The sequence below is a fragment of the Struthio camelus genome, chromosome 1, assembly GCF_040807025.1.
Source record: "Struthio camelus isolate bStrCam1 chromosome 1, bStrCam1.hap1, whole genome shotgun sequence".
Lineage (NCBI taxonomy): Eukaryota > Metazoa > Chordata > Aves > Struthioniformes > Struthionidae > Struthio > Struthio camelus.
Genome location: NC_090942.1, coordinates 64,626,782 through 64,650,036, shown reverse-complemented (window position 1 = coordinate 64,650,036; position 23,255 = coordinate 64,626,782). Strand labels below are relative to the sequence as shown.

Genomic DNA, 23,255 nt, shown 5'->3' with positions numbered 1-23,255 from the left:
GCAGATAGGGGGCTTGGGCTCGCTGAGCTCACTCAGCTTGCGCTGAGCGGGGCAGGACGCCCCTAAGGCGGGATGTGTGGCTCGGGGCGGGGTGGGGGGATGGGGTGAGGGGTGGCAGAAGGCCCCAGGGGAGGTGGGTAGCCCTAGGGCCGCCCAGGGGTGCGAAGGCGGGAAGGGCCGCGCCAACCGTCCGCGCAGGGGGCGGGGCCTGGCGAGCGGGTCCGTTGGGGTTCGGCGGGGGCGGGAGAAGCGCTCGGCGCACGTAGCCCGGCAGGGGGCGGGGCCGAGGGGGCGGGGCGCTGTGGCGAGGCGCGGCGGCGGCGGCGGCGGGGCCGAGACCGCGGGCCGGGCGGGCGGGAGGGGGCGGGGCCCCGTGGTGTGGTGGGAGGGGGGAAAGGGAGGCGGGGCGGTGGCGCGGGAGGGGAGGGGGCGGGGCCTGGGCGGCCGTTGGCCATGTTGCGCGGCGGGTGCAGCCCTCGCCCGGGTTAGGAACACAAACAGCGCGGCCCGCGCTCGGGGGCGGGGGTCGGCGCGGCGCCGCGGGCGGGCGGACGGGTGGGCAGGCAGGGAGGCAGCGGCAGCGAGGGCAGCGGGGCCGCCCCGCCTCCCCTCAGCGCTCCGGCGGCGGCTGGTGCAGGACAATGGAAGAGGCGGCGGTGGCGGCGGCGGCAGCAGCAGCGGTGGTGGTGGCGGCGGCGGCGGCGGCGGCGCCCTGCCCGGCGGATCGGGCGGCGGCGCTGAGCGGGGAGAACGAGGCCGAGAGCCGGCAGGGCCCGGCGGAGCGCGGGGGCGAGGCGGCCCCGCTCAACCTGTTGGACACTTGCGGCGTGTGCGGCCAGCCCATCCAGAGCCGGCGGCCCAAGCTGCTGCCCTGCCTCCACTCCGTCTGCCTCCGCTGCCTGCCGCAGCCCGACCGCTACCTCATGCTGCCCCCCGCCATCCCCTCCCCGGCCGCCGGCGTCCCCAAGGAGCCGCCGCCCGCGCCCCCTTCCTCGCCGGGCTCGTCGCCCGCCTCGCCGCTGCGCTGCACGCCCGGTAAGTGGCCCATCTGCCCTCGCCCCCGGCCTCGCGGGGGTTAGCGCCTCGCGACAGGGCGAGGCGCTGTCGCGACGGGAGTTTGGGCAGCGCGGGGCGGGGGGGAAGGGCGGGGTGGCGGGCGCGGGCAGGTGCCGGGGCGCGGAGGGCTCCGCGGGGGGCTTTGTGCCCAGCCTTCCCCCCCCCCCCGCGGCGCCAGTGGGGGCGCTTGGGATTTTGATTTTTTTTTTTCTTTTTAATTTTTGTGTTTAAATCTCCCTCTTCGCTCGGGAAAGCGATATATCTGCACTTCCTCAGGACCTCGCTGTGTGGGTGGAGGGGAGCGGCGGCCGGGCTCCCCGCCCCCCGCAGCGCGGGACCGTTGTGGGGCGCCGCTACCCCCCCCCCCCACCGCCCCCGCGGGGGCTTCTGCGTGCTGGAGGGATTTCCTTCGCCCCGTTTCCGAGAGAAAAAAAAAATCTTAATACGGGATGCTGTGGGGAGCGCAGAGCAGAAGAACGTACCGGTTGATAGCCAGGATCCTAACCGACTTTTTGAGTAATGTTTCTGGGCTGGTAATTTGGGAGGATGGTGCCGCAGAGGTCAGCGAGAGGGACGCCCTGCAGGTGTCATCCCTTTTTACAGGGGGCTTAGCCGGAGGGAGGGTTCAAACACTTAGACGGTAGGAAGCAGGAGCGAGCGTTAACACTTGACACTGTCCACGTGATTGGTAGACTGGGTAGAGCTGGTAATGCATTTATTTACAAGTTGCTTAACTGTCACTTTGAAAGGAGAACGCCTTGAGGAAGTTTTGGAGAGCACGTGTTCTGAAGCAGTGGCTTGAGTGGATGTATTTAAAAAGCATTTTGCTGTAGAGGATATCTATGGTAAACTACTGCAAGCTGAAGTTACTTTTGTGATGTTCCCTTCTAGCTGTCTTTGATTTAGCGAGTTGCTTTATTTTGTTGAGTGCAAGTTCGTCTTGGAAGAACGTGCAAGCAAGTATCCTCTAGCAGAAATGGGTGAAGATCCTGGAGTTTTTTGCATGGAAAAGAGAAGTGATTCAAATCGAGCTTCTCCTTAGGAATTCATGGATAGTGGTAGTTTGCTTACAGGGAAGTATAGTGGGAGGGTCAAGGGAGAAATCAAACATGAAGAGAACAGTAACTCCCGATAAGTTATCCTTGGGTGAGTGTTGGCCGTTGTCCTTTGGGCATATTTCAGAACTGCAGATTGGAAGCTTTTCCCATGCTGCCAGTAGTTCTGCCCAGAAGGACCACAACTTGAACGTGCAAAAGTTATTTAGCTAGCTTACAACCATTGCGATTCATAGAGGTATACCTTGAGAGAAAGGAGTCTTTGAGACAATTGGGAGAGACAACTTGCTTCAGAGTATCTGAGATCGGGCCTGGTTAGTTTTTTATTAGCCTGATATGCTGAGCCTCTTTATCTACATGGATGTCTGTGTTGTGTAGGAATTTTTTTGTTTGTTTTAAATAATACTTCTCAATAGTCTTTAATATTAGTATGCAGTTCGTGTAGTAGTCAAACTGCCTAGCCAGAGATTCCAGAATGGGAAAATCTGTAAGACCCAAACCCAGTGCATTTAAACTTGGCTGGCATGTGAGGTGTATTGCTCATGGTAAGTCTAGGAGTAAAAGAATTGTGAAATCCTGCTTAAGAAGAACTGAAAAGCACAAAGTGTGGTCGATGATAGGATATTTGAAGATGAAATGCTTGGAAATGAGAAAGAGGGCAGAGAAGCAGCTAGCTGCTGTTGTGATGTAGGCTCAGAGATCATATAATCACTTTCTCATGAGTTTTGAGTCATAAAGGGCATAGCTCAATTCACAGATGTCCTGTTTATATATAGCAGAACTAGAGGTCTGTAGCTGGGGTAAGAAACAAGATCCATTGTAAGAAGAAAAGGTTGGTGTTGTTCAAAGATCTAGTGAAGAGAGGACAAATGGTAGAGATGGCGGGGGAGACGGAGAAAAATAGAACTACCAATTTACTATTGCCACCTCGCTCATTATTCTGTCTATATGAGTTGGAACAGTGGGAATGAATAATACAGTGTATGTACTTCCGTGTTCTACAAATTTACAGATGTAACATGTTCAGTGACGTTATTTTTACCCTATCATCATCTTTTGCTAGTTACTTGCATGCTTCCATGCTATTTTTCATCCTCCAGTAGAAAGGAGGAACTTCTATTGAACTCACACTCTCCTTGACAGATTACTTAGGTCTTCTGCTGTCACTGTTTTGGTCTTGTTGAAATGGCAATGGATTGTATGCTAGCTAACTAAAGTTTGACTTGATAATGTGCACTAGCTGTTTTGTTTTCCAACTGATATCAAACAGTTGTAAACTCAGTTTAGGATTTAAGAAATGGTGTCACTGTTTACAACTGATTATACTGAGGAGAAATGTGTTACGATGGGAGGAGTTCCTAAATTCTCAGAAAGCAGGAGGGACAAAACAGTGCAAAACTGTCATCTCTTCTGGTAATGTGCTGTGTGAGGTATTTGAAGAACAAACTGGAGGAATAAACCAAAGAACATAGGCTTAGAAAGTTGGACAGTGAATGCATCTCATGATGTAAATTATAAAATACTGTAACACTAAGTAAGGGACACAATAGAATAATAAACTTGGAAGTGCTCCTGAAAGATAAGCAGAAAGACTCCTTATGCATGTGCACTGAACAGTAACATGATGTGCAAAAATAAGCCTGAAGAAAGATTGGTAGAAGAGAAGAAAAGGAGTCTGTCTTGAACAAAATAAAAGATAGGGTTTGACAAGCTCTTCAGTGAACCAGCCTTGAAATGGACCGTTGTGCTGTGCTAATATCCTAATTGGTTGAAAAACAGGTAGCCAAAGAGAAACCAAGTAGATGAGTATAATCTAGATATGTGATGTTTTATTAATTTGCTTTTCGTCTTCAGTAATCCTTTTCATTACTAGAATAGTATGCATTTTAAGCTTATCTGCACATTTGAAGTGGACTTGGGTGAAGGTTGGCTCTGTTCCTTTAAAGATAATGCCAACTAATAAAGGAGCGCTGTCTTTCAAACTTAAGAAATCCAAAATGAGTTAGGAATTCTAGTGTTACTCACTTGAACGCAAAGTTCAGCATGGGTAATGGCAGTGACATATGTCAAGACATGAGAAGGAGATTCCTGTGGTAGGTGTTAATCAGCCTTCCTCTTGCAAAGGGTTGCTGATGGTGAGGCCATCTGCGACACAGATATGCTCCATCCTGTCACATGCATTCATTTCTGAAGTGAAATAGTAATTTCTACAGGAAAGAAAGCTTGGAGAGTTTCTGATCTCTCTACCACTTCTGAAGTTTAAGATGTTGAAGAATTGGCTGTGTCTGACTTGAATTCTAATAGCACTGGAGAACTCACTGCTTGATTTCTGAAGGTCCAGTGGTAACTTACTTCATGTGGTTGATGTTTTTGTTGTTGCATTGCCAAATAAATGGTTGCCAGGCACAGAGCCCTATGAACTATGGGGAATGCAGCAAGAGTGGGTCTGTAAATGTAGTAGCTTGTGAGCAAGTGTTGCAGTACGTTACCTACAGATGGTGCTACTAAAGATCTTGGCTAATTTCATGAGTGTTTTTTCTTTTGTTTCTCAAATCACCATTCTTTGCTATTTGACGTGCAAGTTCTGACTAGGGAGTACAGGAAAGTAGTTATTAGAAATCTGCGCTTTACTTAAATCTATGCCAGGTGGTACTTCAGTCATTGGTTGATTAGTAGTCTATACTTTAATTAAAGGACAGTGCGCATAATGGAGGGAGTATCTGAACACTGCAGTACTTTTGCTGAATTTTTAAATGTGAAAGAGACATATGGCCACCACAAAGTTATAAACTGAGATTATATTCCTTTTCAAAACTACTTCTTTTGCTTCAAGTTGTAAACATCCTTGTTTCTTTATTGTCAACCTATGCACAGAATAGTAACAATTTTTCTGAGTTGGGGAGTCACATGGGGAAAAACTTGTGAATTGAAATGCATAGCAAAACTATGTGCAGTTATGCTGATTAAATCTTATTAGTGTCAATACTAGAAGTAATAGACTTTTGTGTTTTAATCTGTAGACAAGCCTACTTGCAAACAAATCTGTATGAAGTTGTTAAAAGCATGTAAGTTTTGGACACTCCCAGGATATAAATTCTTGGGGAGTGTCCAGACTAACGACTCAAATATGTTCAATACTTGCTGTTAATTAAGGAGTAGATACTTCAGAGTTACCAAACAAGGATTTCAGTGTTGTTCGTGTTTCATATTTCAGCTGATTAATGCCCAGAAATATTTGTTTACCAACATAAGTTGGAGCTCCACAAGGCATGGAATGAAGACCTAACCCTTGATCTCCCTTCCTCATGTATGCAGATGGCATCTGTTTTTTGGTTTTTGTTGTTGCTGTTACTTCCCACGCTCAGTCTTCATCCTGATAGCTTTAAACTCTTTTATACAGTTATCTGATCTTGGCATCTGTCATCATCTGGACTTTTTGATGTCATCACTTATTTTGATCTAGAAAATACAGCTTTTGAAATAACTTTCAGTCTTCCTATTGCTCTATATGAAACATTCTTTTCCCCCTCTTTTGGTTGACAGTGGTTGAGCTCCTTATTAATGAGTTGGAAGGACATACTAGGTTTGTTCAAACTTCCTTATGGTGGTAATCTATTTTCTCTTCCAGGTCTTTCTAGTCTGAGAAGACTTGAGATTTTATGATCTCTCTACATGCATAGTTATTTCCACTTCATCTTGTATATTATCACTTGCTTAGAATGAATTCTTTCCACCTTTGGTACTACAAGGAGTCTGTATTATATATACATACACACACATATATCCTTGCACTTGTGCATCCTTTCACTTGTGTTATTTCTGCTGTGGTGCCTTTAAGAAATGAGTTGTTTTTATCAACGTGTGCAGCTACGTGATGCTGAAAGAAGTTGCGGTTGTGCTTGCTCCAATGCATGCTTAATATAAATGTGTAATATATGGTTAATACCTTACATATGTTGATGGAATAGTATTTCCAGGGTAGGTCCGATGCACTTTCTATTGGTGAAAGAAGCAAGAATATAAAAAGTGGGAGATTAATGTTTCTAATAATAGCTTCAACTTTTCAGACTTCTGTTAAAACCATTGTAGTGGTACAGCCAGGTTCATTTGAATTGGAAGGCCTTTCTTTTTAAGGCCGTAGAAGTTACTAAATAATCAAATAGGTGACCTCTTGTGGGAAAATTTGTGTGGCTTTTTTTTTTAGCAAAAGTGTGAATCTTCAGAGGCCAACCTTCTAACCTTGTTGCAATGCAAAAGCAGCTTACAGTGTCTCTGGTAAACAACTAGTAATTTCACCTTATGCTATGGAACTTCTTTCTGTTGTTAACAAAAAAAATGTATACTGCTCTAAAAAAGTTCTCAGATAAAATGTTTATCTAGTTGAAAGTACATTGATGTTTTTAATGCATATGATAAAAGTACCTCTTTAGACACGTACTTGTCAAAAGAGCAAGGGGAAATAACTTAATGGAGCGCATGTTCATGTAGAGGCAAGTAGAGGAGGGAATGTGTTCTTCCTGAGCTAGCTCATTCATTGGAAATGTCTTGAGGAGCTAGTAGGCCAAGCAGCAGACTTTTAGGCTGGCCTGTTAAGTTCAGTGAATGCTACCAAGTGACAGTGTTCACTTAACTTTACTATTAAAGTAAGTTCACTTAACTTTATTAAAGTTAAGAAAGCATTTCAGTTATTACTCTTGATTCTGAATGCAGTATTGTAGAAAGAAGCTGCTCTTTTGTGCAGGAAAAGTTTTATGCTAGGGTTGCGTGCATTTGCGTTAAAATGCTGCGGATGGAATTTCCACGTTATTTAGTGGAATTTCCTAGTGATAGTAAACTTGTGAAGTTAATATTTTACTTGTGATAGTTAATCTAAAAATGAGGCAGGGGAAAACCAAAAAATCATTTAGTTTTAAGGTGAATTGTAAAGTGTTGGTAGTTTGGTGCAAGTAACTGGCTATATGTGTTAAGTCTTTTAGAAGTCTAAATTTACAATTTTAGAACTAATAGATTTTAGAATAAGATAAAATGCTTAAATAATACAGTAGCTTTGCTTGACTTGCCAGGATTAATATGCTGGTCATGCAAGGTTCTTCAGGTAAATATGGCCTTGTTGCTTCTGTGTTAGAACTATGCAGATAATCCAGCAGAACTGTGAATAATAGCAAAGTCTCCTGCTGGAAAAGGATGACTGCATTTGTTATGTTAAAGACTTAGCTACTTTGCAATTAATACCAGTAGAGGTAGAAATGTAGAATTGTAGTAACTACTTTAATTCTATCTACTAGTATAATAAGAGGGATGTGACAGCATAGCTGGTGCTTCATGTAAAAATACAGAACCGGGGGAAAAAACAACCAAAAGATGGCATTCCTGAGATCAGTTGCATGAAAAGGCAGCTCTCTACATTGGCTATGTTCACCATTTTTTTTTTTTCTTTGTACGATTTGGGTGAGTGAAACTGGGTTGAGTGGTTTGGCAGCAACTATTATTGCTTTATTTGAATGAATAGGGAGTTGTTATAGCCTCCTTGATTTTTAGCTTGAGCAAATGACAAAAGTCATTTTTGCCTGCTTGGTTCATTCCTGTTATTGTTCCTTGGAGTAGTTTTCTGTTGGTGCTTTCCATACAAGGGTACTTGTAAACAGAATATTTACTTTCTTTTAATTTTTAATGGATTTATTACTACTTATTTAACTTTTATCTGCTATAATAGTTTAAAGATTCTTTTTTTTAGTCTTCAGTGGATTTAAAGATCATGTTTTTGTAGAAAAAATTCAGTGATGGTGTTAAAATTTACTACAACAATTAGGTAGCTGTGGAATCATTTACTGTTTAAACTATGAATGTGCAGCTCAAATAGACTTTGGAGACCTCAATGTCATATTTGAACTGAGGCTAAATTTCTACCTATATAAATTTTTCTAATGACCAGAGGTTATATATGAAAACATAAATGTTAGCCACCAAAGTATGAAACTGAGAAGTTCACACTGGACTCCTCTCTGAGCTGGATATCATGGTAACTTCCTTGCAAAGAAGAAACAGTTGTGTGAAGTAACTAAGAAAATTACACTAAATTAAACAGGGAATGGCCTTATAAAGTTGGGTATGAAACAACAGAAGGTCTAGCAAAAAGATGTTCGTGGTTACTTGATACTGTTTCTTCAATTTTTCAAATACTTATCTGAAGCTTTTATATGGGGAAAATTGACTCTGATCTTGCATGCATCATTAAATTATGAGCGTGTGTGATGCTAAACAAGCTTTCTGGTTATTTTTGAGGTGTGTCAGTGGGCTGCGGGGGGGGGGGGAAGACAATAAGCAAGACTCGGTTGTTTTGAACAACATTCGTGTGTTTGAGAGTCCTTGTTTCTCAAGTGTGTTTGGGTCATAGACACATTCTCATTTTAATGAAGAAATCTGCAGCTCCAGCACTAAACTTTCTGTAAGCTGGAGTATGTAGACAAGAGAATTGAGTCACTTGCTTTCTGACTGCAGAAAGATTCCTGCTTCTGATTTTAAGAAGTTGCCTGGGGCAACTCTTTTTTTTTTAGGGTTGATTTTTCCCTTTCTACTTTAATATCCCACAGGTGTATACAGCACAATTTGAAAAAAAATGGAACTGTAGTTGAAATACCATTTGAGATGAAATGTTTACCGAATTTGAGAAGTGACTATATTTTCCTAGTGAGCTGAAAGATCTGTCTGTACTGTACAGTCAGAAAGAAATGGCACTTTTTTAATGCAAGTGCTGACTTGAAAAAGCCCTATGTATTTTCTAGGATATGTATACTTGAGTTCAAAAAGTGTATAAAGACTTAACAAAAGTTCACTTTGTGCCCTTCGTTCATTTCTAGGCATCTGTAATAGGGTCACTACATGGTTGAGAGTATACGGACTTGAAGTGTGCTAAACTAAGACTATGAGCCAGCATAACAGAGGCTCCTGTACACTTATGCTGCATCTGAACTTGCTGTAGGGGGATACTTGGAAGAGTGATGCTAGTTAAAGGAGGGTCCGCTGGCAGTTGTGCAGGGAATGAGCAGGTAGGAAAAAAGGAAGACATTGAGCTGCAGTGCTCTGTTAAGACGGGAGAATAGACACTTTAGAGTGGGAGCAGGTTTCTAATTTTAAATGCAAGGTACAGTGCCTTGGTAAAACAGCCCAGCGACAACAGGCCCATTACTGGCAATGACTACTGCATGAGATTAGCCTGAACAACAAAAGCGTGAATTGATGTATTTTTTTTCTTCAGCGTGGACTGTTTTAAAGTTAGTAAACCACTTGCTAAAGTAATTTAAGAGCGTAAATTGTCTGTCCTGCTAGTCAGTTGTTTTAAAGAGAAGTGGAAGTAGTTTTAAATCATCTTTGACTTTTGGAAAACTTCTCTGACTTGCAACTGTTGAAACAACAGTTTTCAAGTAAAAGTTGAAATTCATAGCAGTGCCCAAAGGGATAAACTAGGCTAGCAGGCAAGCAACCGAGAAAGATAGTCTGTCTAGCAGACAAGCTTTATTGGGTGGATATAGAGCTATGCAAAAGTAAGTAGTGATATGTAGTCCCTCTTGAGAGGACCTCACTATTATGTTGTCTAGATGTCCTGGGAATCTCGGGACCTTGGAACTGACCTACTTGTCAGGGTTAGATTTAGCTCTTCTGAGTGTTTACAGATGCTCAGTTCTGGTTCCTGTTTAAAATTTCTTTTTTCAATCTTTCAGGCTGGTAGACCCTTTGCTTGCTGAAGCAGTTCGTTTTTATCACTCGATTGTTCCATTCTTTACCTCCTTTAGTTTTGTTTAGGGTGTCTTTCATCCCACAGTAGCAGCTACTGTCCTCATTTACTTTGCTTTGGGTTCAGCCATATGTTGCCTCTAGACTTCTGTGTGTACTATAATGGACATGAATAGCAGGATTTTGGTGGCAGGGGCCTGCAGGGATGCCCCGTGTGGGAGGAGGTCATAAACTGCCTTATGCTGGTCACAGCCCTTTCCAGATGGCTCTGAAAGGGATGAAAACATCACACACCAAAACCTCAACCAGTCAGAGGTGCATATGGCACCTCTGTTCAAACATATTTAAGAAAGGGAGGTAGCTGCTCAGGGTAGGAGACCCAGGGGGAGACATGAGGGTGCAAAAAAGGAAAGATGTGAGGAGAGATAGGAAGAGAGATGTGAGGACACAGTGAAGGCACAAAAAAGGAGATGTGAGAGGAGGCACAGGGGGACACACAAAAGAGGGGATACGTGGGAAGAAATGTAAAGAGACTTTTAGAGAAACAAAATGGAGGAGGCATGTGAAAGGGGACAGAGCTGGAGATGTGCTTTTGGAAGGAGGTGCTCCATACCAGAGCAGGTATGCTTCTGAAGGACTGCAGCCTGTAGATAAGCCATGCTGGGGCAGGTTCACCCCCAAAGAGACTGCAGCCTGTGAAGGAACCCACAGCAGAGCAGGGCTACTCCCAAAGGGACTGCAGCCTGTGGAGGATCCACACCTGGGCAGGTATATCCCTGAAGGTGCTACAGCCAGTGAAGGAACACATGCTGGAACAGAGGAAAGGAATAAGAAGCCAAGAAGCAGCAAAATAAGAGTAGGAAGCAGGGAGTGGCAGAAAGAAACCACTCTTAACTTCCTGCACTGCCTGTCACCTCACCAAAGGGACTGGAAGGGACTGAGCGTAACATGCAGTGAAAACGAGAGGAGTTGAGTCTAGGAAAGGAGGAGAGCTGTGGGAGTGAGGAAAGGGGACAAAAGGTTTCCCCGAAGTTTTAATTGTTTGTCATCTTTGTTTCTCAATACCCATGCCAATTAAATTTTTAATGACTGATAATAAATTTAAGTGAAATGTCCTGGGCTGAGACGCTTTTGCCCATGACACACATCAGCTACAGACTGTTCTTTCAATGGCTTGCAGTGAAATGGGACTTTCGGGGTGTAACCCACTGGATTCCAGTACTAATAAATCCTTCTTTGAAATTCCCAAAATAAACTAAAGTATCAAAGTATTCTAAATTAAGTGATAAAATGGAGCTCATCAAGATAGCTTCTTCAAGTTTTCCTCAGTTCCTTCTCTGTGCTGGAAACTCAAGTAGATTCACTCAAGTGGATTCGGAGCTCAAACTTTAAATCTTGCCTCAGTGTCATCTCAAAAGACATGTGTAGGATTCTTTTCTGGGATAAGCATAGGTGCAGGCTGCCTCTCATGATCTATGTGAATGTGAAAGCCTACAGATGGTAGGAGCCCTTATGTAGCAGGGTTTCCATGAGTGATGCTGAATTCAGAAGACCTGGCACTCACCTATATCATAACAGCCTAAGTCTAAGATGTCTAGTACAGCAGTTAGCAAACAAGGTAGCTCTATACCACCTCCCAACCAAGAGTGCGGTAAGGAAGTATTCCTGAAATTCATCTTGACAAGCTTCTGATAGCTCCAGTCTTTAATATTACATTCCAAGCTATAAAATAGAATGGTTGCTCCCTGCTTCATGGCAAAAAGGGGATTTGGTGTCATTAAAAGTCTTCAGATGGGCTTGGGATGGAATGTATGGGAAGGTCTGTGGTCTTCCCACATCTTCTAGTGGTAAAGATCAAATAAAAAATAGCATTACGACCTTGTTTTACGTTTGTCGTCTTTTGTATATGTGTATCATAAGTGTGACCTGTACAAGAGTTGTTCTGATAGGTCAGTAAATTAGCTTTTGTTGAGCAGCATATGCTGCTGGGATTGGCACCATCAGCGAAGTGTGTGCATCCTGATGGGCTTTGGTAGTAAAGAGCTGATTCAACTGCAGGTTGGCAGATAGTCCCCTGTTGCCTCCATCTGCTTAGAAATGGTTTTATAACCAGGGCTGGATACAGGAGCTTGCACCCAAAGCCAGAGTTTATGGTAGCTCATATGTTCTAGATTAGTATCACTGCTATTATATGTTTATACTCTGAAAAGGGCCAGAGATTTCTTCTCAGAATAATTATTCTAGCAGCTATTTTGGCAAAAAGGAGATGGCCTTATAAATGGGCTTCCCAGATATTTTGAACTGACTGTCTGTTCCTTCCAGTCCACCCTTTGTGCAACAGCTGAACATAGTCTGGATTCTTAAAGGAGCTAAATGCTAATCCTGCCTCCTTTATAAGTCCATTTAGCAAGCCATTATTATATTCTGTTCCACTCTGATTGTATTTTTTGTCTTTTTTTCCTCTCCAGTTCCACTGGAATGAGATTAGATTTATCAAGGTGTTTCTCTGCTGCCTTTACAATGCTTTAAATTATTGAGAATAAATGCTATGAGCTGTAGGATGTCTGACTTCAAACCTTTATCACAGTAGTTGTTGTTCTGCTGTACAATCAAAGTTTTTTTTATTTGTCATTATGTCAGTCAAGTATGTTAAGAATAAAGAAGCTGAGATAAAGCTACATTCTTAGTTCAGTCTCAAAGTGGTAGTGGAAGCAAGTGTCATGTTCCTAGAGCTTTATTATCTAAAATAATACAGGATTGATCCTTACAGGGCTGATCCTTTCAGGCAGTATGGCACAAGAAGGTGGAAACAGGTCAGATGAATGGTATTTAACGAAGACCCGTTTTGGTAAGAAGATTCATTTCCCTAGGCTCTCTTGTTAGTGCAGAGAGTGCCCTGCTGTGGGAGTCACTTTAGAGGAGCTCTTCTCTGGTTTTGGGACGATAGAGGTAAGCACGTGAAGACTGCATTCCCTTAGCAGATGTTGGCAGATGAGAACATCCATAGGGACTGGTCAAGGTTCATTGTTCATTGTATCTGCTTCCGATCACAGGAAGAAATGCCCTGGCCAAACATCAGGAGGTGTGACTGCTGCCTCTGGAACCTGCTGGTTTATGAGCGCTGTAGAGCAGTTACTTGAATCCACAGTAATTCTTATTTTATTGATCAGCATCTCTTTCTTACAGAAGGCATACTTCTAACCAGTTGCATTCAGCAATTTTCATATTAATGCATACTCAGTAAAAGGAACCATGTTTCTTTCTTACGCTGGTTCTTGGAGGTTTTGTAGTCTGCATGGATCTCATGATACATGTACTGCTCTAACCTCCTGGTGTTTGTTATGAGGGAACTGAGGAAATCTTATCTGTTTGCTTTTTGTACTCTTGAAGCAGCCCTGTGGAGCTCTGGGCATAGGTAACAGAGGAGTTAGCTTAAAGTAAGCCTTTGTTCCTTTACATCTAATACGAGCGTACAGTGTTCATATTTGCAGATAACTTGGAGGCTGTTCTCCTCCCTAGTTACTATTTTTTAGAATATTGGAGGGATTCTTGTCATTTAGCTGGATGCCCAATAGTGGATGGGAATGTGAGTCAAGTTGGTATAGGTATTGGAATAACTTAGCAGCGTAGCAAAAGACACAATTTTTTGTCTAGGATTATTATAAATATTATCACTGTCACTCAGATATAGCTTTTGTATTAGTTTTGTGTCGTTAGATGTGCTTAATGCTTTCAGACAATCATAATCTGCAATACTGAGGTTCTATAATACGTTGTGTGTTTTAAGTTTAGTTTTATGTTACAGTATTTGCAAAATAGTAACTGTGTAATAGGTGACTTAATATATAGCAATTGGCTGTTTCTTTATAGTAGATTCAAATATTAATCTCTAGATCTCTTCTAATATGTAGATTACACTGCAGTTCAGTTGCCTTTCATTGCAAGCTTTTAAACTCTATAAACAATTAAGTGTTGAATAAAGTTGTGATACAGGTTTCTGTACCTGTTCAGCATGTCAGTTCTACAGTTGGCCCAAGATATTACAATAATGTATCTAAACTAGGAAGCTGCTAGTAGCTTCTTCATTGGTTTGCATTGGGTACAGATATTTTTTAATTGGTCCCATCTCATGTTGTATAAGATGCTTTCTAAGTGTAAATGAAGTCAATATGTTAGTGCCGGAACTTGAAGTAATGCAGAGGATTAGCTTCTGATTCTTATAATGAATATCTGGAAGGAGTTCTTTCTCATGCATACAAATTGAAAATTGCGTTTACTTTCCTGTCTGTTCCTCAAGGAAGGGTTTTTCAAAAATCTTCAGTACTGCTACGGTTAAGCATTGCTGAAGAGTATCCTGGGGGAAATTGCTGCTTGACAGAACTAGGAAAACATAGCAGTGTTCACTAAATTGTACCGGGGCTGTTGTACAGTTCAGTGGTATCCTTAAATTCATAGCATCTGGCTTTGGGATGTTACAGCTCTATTTACAGCAGTTGAGGAATCTGTATATTGCGATTTTCCTGAATTGCAGAGTCCCCACGGTTTTCTTGCTTGCTTATTTCTTTTTGCTAGCCATATCTGGCCTTTAAAAAAAAAAAAATTACCATTGCGACTATTTTATGTTACATTCAATCAGCCTTTGTGTTTTTGAGTATCACAGAGGTCAGCTTCCAGTCAGGGGCAGGGGCCACAGCAAGAATTTGTTCCAATTCACTGTACCTGAAACAAAAAGCAAATGAGGACAGATACTTATTTTTCAGTGGTATCTGCTTCTCTAGTTATTCCAAAAGCTTCCACAGTTAGTGACATAACAGATACAACCTTAACTTTTGCCAGAACCAGGTTTTCAATGGCTATTATTCCTACTACAATCTCTTTTTACCGTGATTTATTGGTAGAAGGCTGGTCTGAAATATTGTGGTATCACCAATTCTTAGGGAACTTAGGTTCTATTTTGTAAAACACATACGCCAAAGCCCATCATGTCTTTCCTTGCAACAGCCAAAGAAAGGCTAAGCTGTGAGCACCATATTGATGCTCTTGGAAATGTGTATGGTATATTGTTACTCTTTCCCGTTTCTTAGCTGTGTGCTCAGCCCCTGGCCAAAAATGTAGAGACTTGTTCCCTCTTCTGCCCAGGCATCTTGGGCTGGAGACTTATATTAGTAAAAGTCCCTCTCACTTAGAAGTGTGTGTTTAAATTTTCCTGGAAGGATTCAAACTGGAAAAGCAGATATGCCAATATTAGGAAATGGAAGAATGACAGAGCAAGCAAGGAGGAACCTCAACATCTGTTTTGAAGCTATTTCACAAAATTAGCTAGTTTCTTGACCAGATAACAACAGTTGAAATGTTGTATTATCAAATATTATTGTGTAGAACTGTAATTTATTAATGGAGAAAGCAAGATCTTTTCTGCAGTCCCACTTGAAACCACAGATGAATGTCTATCTGAAATAACAATGACTGTTTCTGGATGGAAGTGCATTTCTTTGGCATTGGCTGTTGGCTGAAGAAATCTATCTTTGCCTTTGTGAGAGGACAAGTAGTTCACACACAAGTCTAAGCTGTTGATGAGCAGTCAAAAACATGAATGAAAGTAGCAGACCTGCACTGAGTGCCAGGACTGCTTGTATAGTGCACATGGCAGTTTTGAAAAACTTCAGACTTGATCCATCATGAAAATACTGATATTTGCAAAGACCCATTGTCATAAAACTACTGGCCCAGATCATGATGTAGGCACACATGCTAAAAACCAAGCATAATTACTATGGCAAGCATTCCCAGGTCTGCAGAGCCACCCTGCAGGAGGGAACCGCTGCCAGAGGAAGCAGAGCTTTCACGTCAGCAGTGAAGGTATGGCGGTTAGAGCACGCTCCTGAAAAAACTACTTCATCTCTTAGTGAACACCTGAAAGGAATCACACTTACTAGTCTGATATGGAGAGGCACTTTTGTTTTAATTTTAGTGGGGCTTTTTTTTTTTTTAAAAAAAAGCATTCTGGCACCTAGTGTCAGGATAGAGTTCTGTGCCATGGATTGCTAGTCTTATCCTTCTGACAGACAGAGTGGGTACCGCAAGCAGGGGGTGTCTTCCACACCTTGTACTGGCTAAACCCATCAGTTTAGGCATCCCATTTGCAATTACTCAGAAAAAATGTCATGTAAAATTTCTGGGATTTTTTGGTCTTTTCAATTGGAAGAATTGGAGCCTTTTGAAGCCAGCCATACAGCTACAGTACTGGCAAAACTGCTGCTGGTAAGTATTATGCCCAGAGTATAAAAGTAAGACTAGAAGGCATTATCTTGGTTATTTGAACCCTATTATAAATAATACTACATATGCAGTTATTTGTGGTGTGTAATCCCTTTATCCCTTTCTCGAACTTGCCAATCTCTGCTTTTTGGTCTTTGCTTCTCCTGTTTATTCTGCAAACCATGGTCAGGGTATTAGAAAGCCTTAGTCTTCTAGTATTAGGAAATGTTTCTCTCATTTTTTGTCTGAACTTGAGCAGAGGTCTGTAAAGTAAGCACGGTTACTTTAGTCCTCTGCTCATAAGCTGATTTTGACCTTGATATATTCAATGGAAGTAGTTGTACTGAATATCAGCCTCTGTTTTTGTTAGATTAGCCAAGTCAAGCTCTCCTGGCTGCCTCGCATATCAAACTTTCGGTACTGTTTGCATTATAGATTTATCTGTCTTTACCATCACTGCTAGTGCTTTACAGTATGTCCTGGGATCACGTTCACATTTTTTGTGGCTGGCTGGACAAGAGGCAACCTTGTGTTTAGTCATGGCATCTTCAATAAAGAGTGTTTTCATTTAAGAAACTATTAGAATAATATGTAACACCTTTGCTTAGAGAACTGTAGCAGTTTAATAGCTATACCAGAATACAATATTGATCAACTAACTATTCACAAAGTCTATTCTCTGGACATTATCAAGTCCTTGGCTCTTTTAAAAGATTTTATATTGCTTCAGTTATTTTGGTTTTCACATATATATACTTGCTACTTTTTGCCCAATATCTTTTTTTTTTATAAATCAGTGATGATTCTCATATTATATAGACCACCCAGCCATTGTCCTAGTCATGCTTTTTTGTTCGTTTCTGCAATGGTTCAGTAGTTACTTATTTCAGGAATTATGTCCTAATTACTAATCACAGTTTTTTTTGTAGCTATCTGGGACATGATCATCCTGCATTTTCTTTTTTTCAGAATATGTAAAGGTCACTTAATTATGATGGGTGGGCAGATAGTCCTGCCACTGTCATACTAGCCTAAGAATACACATGAAGAGCCGTGGGAGTCTTGTTCACCTTACTATAAGTACTTTTTAAAGCAACAGTAAGAATTACTTTTTATTTATTTAGATTTGGTTAATAAGTACTAGCACAGTTCAGAATATATTTCAATTCACCTGACCCTTATAATTTGTTATTCAGCAAAGTTTCCTTGTAGTTGTTGGTTTCGTTTTAGTTGTAACTTCAGCAGACTTATGTGAACTGCAAGATCAAAAAGCAAGTCATCTCATCTGTTTTGAACTTGTTAGTTCATTGTTCATACAAATTCTTTTTAGTCTCCAAGTACTTTTTCTGTTGTTAGTAAAACTTTACAGTTCTGCAGTAATATCCTAAAAATCTCTTAACTGTTATCACTCTCTGGATCAGAATTATTAATGAATATATTGGGAGAAGCTGGTCACCAGGCCAGCCTCTGACATTTTTCTGAGGTACCGTCTAGACTGCGTGTGTGGTTCTATAGCGATTTTAAATCAACTCAAATCCAAGTTGCTGCAGCCCTGCTCTTTCCTGTCCTAAGTCACAAATTTTCGTTCTTATCTCTTCTGTGCTGACAGTAAACTAGTAGAGGGAGTTGAACTAATTGAAAAGTAACATTTCGTAAGGCAATTGCCTTAACTTTCAGTTGTGTTGGCATACTGAACCAGTTTATTGCGTGCAGCTGCTGCTGCTGGTAGAACACAGGGAAGTATGGCATGGGAGAGTGAGGATGCATGGGAAAACAGCAGCTGCAGATTTAGAAACTTGGTATGAAACTGCATCTTGATATTTTTCCCCACTCTATATTGCCCCTCGCTGTCTCCCCTTTGCATTTTTCTTTGCTTTAGTCGCTCTTTCAAGCATTCATCTGCATATTCAAATCCTTTTGGTGCTACCTGGGAAAACTTAACTATATGGCATATCATTTTGCATAGAAAATTAGTAATTGGATTAATTGGATTAGTCTGGTGTCATCTACCTTCCCCTCCCCCCTAGTGTAAATACTATATCTTTTGTCCGCACATAGTGCCATATTAATATGATGGACTTTTCAAGATTTTTCCTAATAAGCAGCTTCTTATTTATATTGGCTTTCCTGGCTTTGTTTCTAGGGTCAATACCTGAACATGTGTCCTATCCTGGTTTCAGTATTCCAAGATTTGTACTTTAATATGGGAGTCTTAAAGAGATGCTTTTGCTGCATAAGAGAAGTTTATTTGTCTGTTAGTCTCCTTTCTTGTTTTACCTGGTTGAAGAGCACTTTGCTATTTTTTCCTTAATCTAATTTATAATTTGCAACAGGAAATTAAGTAATTCTCACACAAATTTATGCTTCTTGATCTGCAAGATGTGGCTACTTTTTTTTTTTAACTGTTCAGTTTCTTCACTCTCTTCTCCTACCCTTCCCATTCTTTATAGGCTGTTTATTTTCAGTATCTTGTTCTAGTGAATCCTCCTTCAGTTAGGTGCATCTTTGTCTAACATGATCAATGAATCAAAAAGAGAAAATGATTTCTTTGTTGGATAACTGTCACAGTCTGGAATTATTTGACTTTACTCTTCATCTGTGAAACTACCATTCAATAATTGCTTGGTTCCAGGTAGAGAAAAATGTATTTATGCTAGTAATTCTGTTCATGTACAGGTTCTGTTCTGCTCATGTCCTCACCATGAAGGACAGTACTAGACTTGAGCATTTACATGGAGAAGTATTTTCCTTTCCTTTCTAAAGTGCTCTCAGTCCAAATTGTCTAAAAATATCCAGTCCCGTATTTCTTCAGCTTGTCGCTTGTTTAAAATGCTGTGTTACCTCATCACTTCTTCTCTTTGGGATGCCAGTGTTTAGGGGTGTCAAGGGTTCAGGGAAGAAAAAGTTTGAGGAGTTGCTGGACATCATTTTGCTTCTGGGATCAATATCTGAAAAATGTTGTTGTGAAAGTAGGACGTTGCATCTTACATTAGATGGAAAAGTCCTACTAAATAGTTCACCTCCTGACAGGCATATCATGTGGTTCCGTTAGTAGAAGAAATATAATTAATGCTTTAAGAGCTTACTTGGTTAAAAAAATGGACACTAGCATGTCAAAAAGCAGGATGTTTCCTTAAATTTTCTTCTGTTTACTACTTCTATTTCTTCTATTTACTTCTGTTTACTATTGTCTGTGCTCCCTACCTGGTGGTCTCTTACTTTGTGTAGGAATTTTGAGATGGGGACCTACATCTTAGAATCACTGAAGTAGATCGGGGGAGAAAGACTGACATTTCTTTTTCACCAAACGTTTATTGTTTGGGCAAATCACTTAGAAGCTAAACACGTATAGAGTCTCACCTAACCTCTGCAGAGTTTACTTTCATATAGAACTTCGGTAGTTTGTTCCCACTGTTTAATCATAAGATACCTGTTCCCTTCCAAAAAAAAAAAAAAGGGGGGGGGGAGGGGAGGGGGATGACTGAGGAAGTTTCTGAAGTAGTTACTTGTTAGTAAAGGTACAGGTTATGTCTAATGGGTTGCATATTCCTGCTAGCAATCTTCCTATTAAGAGACTTTGAAGTTCCAGTGTATAATTTTTTAAATGCCTGCATTCCATTTTTTTAAACACCTCTGTTAGGGAAGAGTTTAATACTGTTTATTCACAGCTAAGAATCCAGAATCTTTACTTACAACGAAGCCCAGGTACAGAAAATACAGCATCCTCTGAAGAACATGCAACTCTTGTGTGATACTTACTTCTGATATAACTTTTTTTATTATACTCAGCTGGTACTTCAGCCGTTAGAACCTGCCCAGCAGAAATAAAACACAGGACTTTTTTCAGCCAAAACTGTTCTCCACTCTGGTTTAACAGCTGATAGCGCTACTGGCTGTGCTAGCAAAACTGAGGCACAGTGCTATGGTGAAAAAAGGGAACAAGCAGAAGAGGGTTACAATTTTACTGTAAGATTTTTACTGTTGCTGCCAACTATTTTTTTTTTTAACACCTAATCAAAAAAATTAACCATGCACAGCAAATTCATGCTAGGATCAGAGAATCTGGCACGGCAGTTCTAAGGGTATGAACTGATATACTCATTTTATTTATTATGCATTAATATGACCTTAATGTTCAGGCTGCTTTATAGATGGTATTAAGTGTGTGAAGTATGTGCGGTCATGTCTCTGCTTTGTTGATAGTGTATTTTCCAAAATTGTGTTGTATATTTGAAGGCTGAGATTCATTTTGCCTAACTTTAGAGGCATACAGAGTAGGCCTCTACAAATGAGCTAGTCATCTTAAGCTCTTTTTTTAGTGGAGAAACATGGATGCTTTTAAGGTATGATTCATCTGACCAAGTGCAGACATCTACTTTAAAGGTGAGATGACTCATGACCTACCTATATTATCATCTAGGTCTGCATCGACTATGAAGGGAACTTAGCATAAATCAGCACTTAGACATATGAATCCCACCCAAGGAATTAACATTTTGGCAATGCTACGGAGAAACTGAATCCCTCTTTCAAGTGCAAAATTTAACTTTACTTTTTGGAGTACCCTGGCATAATAAATCAGTATTATTTCTGAGCAGCCATGAGGAGTTATATTCTCATACATGCCAAAAGTTCTACCTGTAACACTTGAGCTTTAGTATGAAACAGTTTTTGAGTATGGGAAGTAGTCTGAATAGACTAGGTTTGGAAATCTTGGGGTTGTTCTGCTCTAATAAATAAAATGGCTTGAATTTTTTCTTTTGTGTTCCATTAGTACTTTCTTGCAGAGCACTCAGTCTTATCTGATGGAAACTGCTGGAAGTAAGAAGTATCTTTTTCTTACTGACCACACTTATCAGAGTGAGGATTTTTGTAAAATATTACTGGCTCCTTTTACTGTCTCTACCCCTGCCAACAGAAAGTTTTTTAAAAAAAAAAAAGAAACTAGAAGTTATAATATTCCCATGTTAATCATGAAAGCGTTTGCTGTTGTAAGAGAGCCTTAACTTCATCACAAAGTGAAAGTGTACTTTTATAGATATTCAGAGTGTATTGATAAATATGCATTAAAACAGTCTTTCTCACTGTTTGGGATTTAAGTCCTGGACACTGTACTTGTGCGATAAACATGCTGTTATCATGTTGTCATTGAAGAATATAATGAGGAGATGCTAATTAGCATAAATCCTATTCTTTATATCAGCCTACCTTCTCTTTTTCTTCCTTCATCCAAATGAACCCCCAATAACCTAAACAAAGTCAGAACCTATTATTCTAAATTAGCATGTTATTTCTATGTACTTTTGAGCATTCACTCCTTGCATATACAATTTCTGGATAAAGTTGATGGAGTCTTCCATTGTAGTTGTTGCATCATTATCTCTTTTTTCGAGATACTTTCAAGAAAGTGATCAGAGGGGTATTGATGACTTCTGAGCTGTACAGTTCTGGAGGAGAACTTCAAAATAGATATCCATATAGCAGAATACAGATGGCTCTGGACATTGACACTAAAGTGATATTAGCCAAGTTTTCTTTTAGAGCTGCAGACTGTGTTTGTTCAGGTACTATATAAGAGAACTTCTATGTGCCTTTCAGTTGTATTTTTCAGCCAGAAACCTGACATCGGCTGCAGAAGCCCTAAGAGTAAAGGTAGACAAACAGGGTGAAATTCAGGTGCCCAAGCTGTTGTGCCATTTTAGAATTTCTCCAGTCTCCCTAATACTCAAAGGGCTGGCGGATGTCGTGAAGAATCCATAGGAGACCTGCTTTCATTTGGAATAGTAACTGGAAGCCAGGCAGAATATCCTCCTCAAATTAGATATATCTATTTAGGCACCTGAATTGCTACCCTGAGATGAGCAGCTTAAAAAAGGCAGGCTGAGAGGCTGGCTGATAGATAGGTTCTGGTTGTCTAGCAGGGGCCATCTTGAGAATGGGAAGAGACTCATGAAGGAAGAGGATTATAAGGGTGCATCCAAGCACTCAGAGAAGTAAGATGAGCTGTCCTAAGGCCTTGAATTGCGTTAGCTTTCCTGTTTTGAATTGCACTTCTGAAATGCTCTCTCACTGATGTCTGTTATTCCTGGTACTTCTTTCAGCTTGCCCCTTAGCATGGTCCAGGTTCTTCAAAGGTATCTTTCTAGGCTTTTTTACCTTGACATCTGCTCAGAGTTGACGTTATTTTACCTTTTAATTCATAATTCAGTTTGGGGGGAAATGGAGGAAGTGAGTGAAACAATAATGAAGAGTGTCATATGTCTCAACATATCTGTCATCATTTCAACACAGGGTTGAAAAGAACAAACTCCTTCAAAGTCTTCCTGAAAGACTGTGGTATGTGGGTGTGTGGTTCCTTTCTCCCTTTCCCCCAACCTTAGGACTGGATCTAGCTGCCCAAATAACAATCTGTTTATATTTTCTTTTCTATAACTATCATTTCTAATATTAGATGCATCATACTGCAACTACTAAACTGTCAACCAGTAGCAGAAGATTAGAATTCCAAATGTTGAAGACAACACTATTAAATTTCTTGCCAAAAAGAAATGACTACTAGTCCTGCCTAGAACTTCAATAAGAGATCCATCTCCTTACGCATTTTTGGCAATGGTATATGTTTACCCCAGTGCTGCTGCTGTTTAAAAACTAATAACAACATGCCTGCATCATGCTTTTGAGGGAGGAAGGTATTAATTTTTGCTCAAGAAGCTCATGGATACAATGGACTTAAGCACAATTGATGGGAACTTGGACTGTCTGCCAAATGGTATCTCAGCAGAGTGTATATATCTAGGCAGTACTAAACACACTTTCAAAGTGTTAGCTGCTTGAAAGATAAAATATTATGCTGCTCGGAGAAAACAATGCAAGAACGTCACCGAGTTGTAAAATCCTTGCATACAACTTCTCATGTTGAATTCATTACATATCTTCTGAATATAAACTGGAAATACTTGACAATTTCAGGACTTGAAAGAATGTATTTAAATATTGATGAAAGAAATGCTCATCCCATTCAGCTATGACAATTGGCATAATTGTTGGCAGCTTCTACATCCTCATTTAAGCATGTTCATTGCAAGGGAATGAGGTGATTTAATATTCATCATCTTGCACTTAAGTATTGTCTGTCCCACAGTCATAATATTTCCT

At 40.9% G+C, this 23,255-nt stretch overlaps 1 protein-coding gene across 3 annotated transcripts in view; it reads left to right on the top strand.

Moving 5' to 3' along the window:
- The first annotated feature begins 556 nt into the window (after nucleotides 1-556).
- TRIM24 (tripartite motif containing 24) overlaps nucleotides 557-23,255 on the top strand; it is a 66,370-nt gene continuing 43,671 nt past the window's right edge. Inside the window, exons 1-2 of one of the 3 annotated variants that reach the window (XM_068945203.1) lie at nucleotides 557-571; nucleotides 795-1,035. In XM_068945203.1, coding sequence (XP_068801304.1) covers nucleotides 924-1,035 — 112 coding nt within the window. In that variant the 5' untranslated portion in view covers nucleotides 557-571; nucleotides 795-923. Of the gene's footprint in view, nucleotides 1,036-23,255 lie in introns of all 3 variants that reach the window. The other 2 variants (XM_068945192.1, XM_068945184.1) reach the window with 2 other exon arrangements.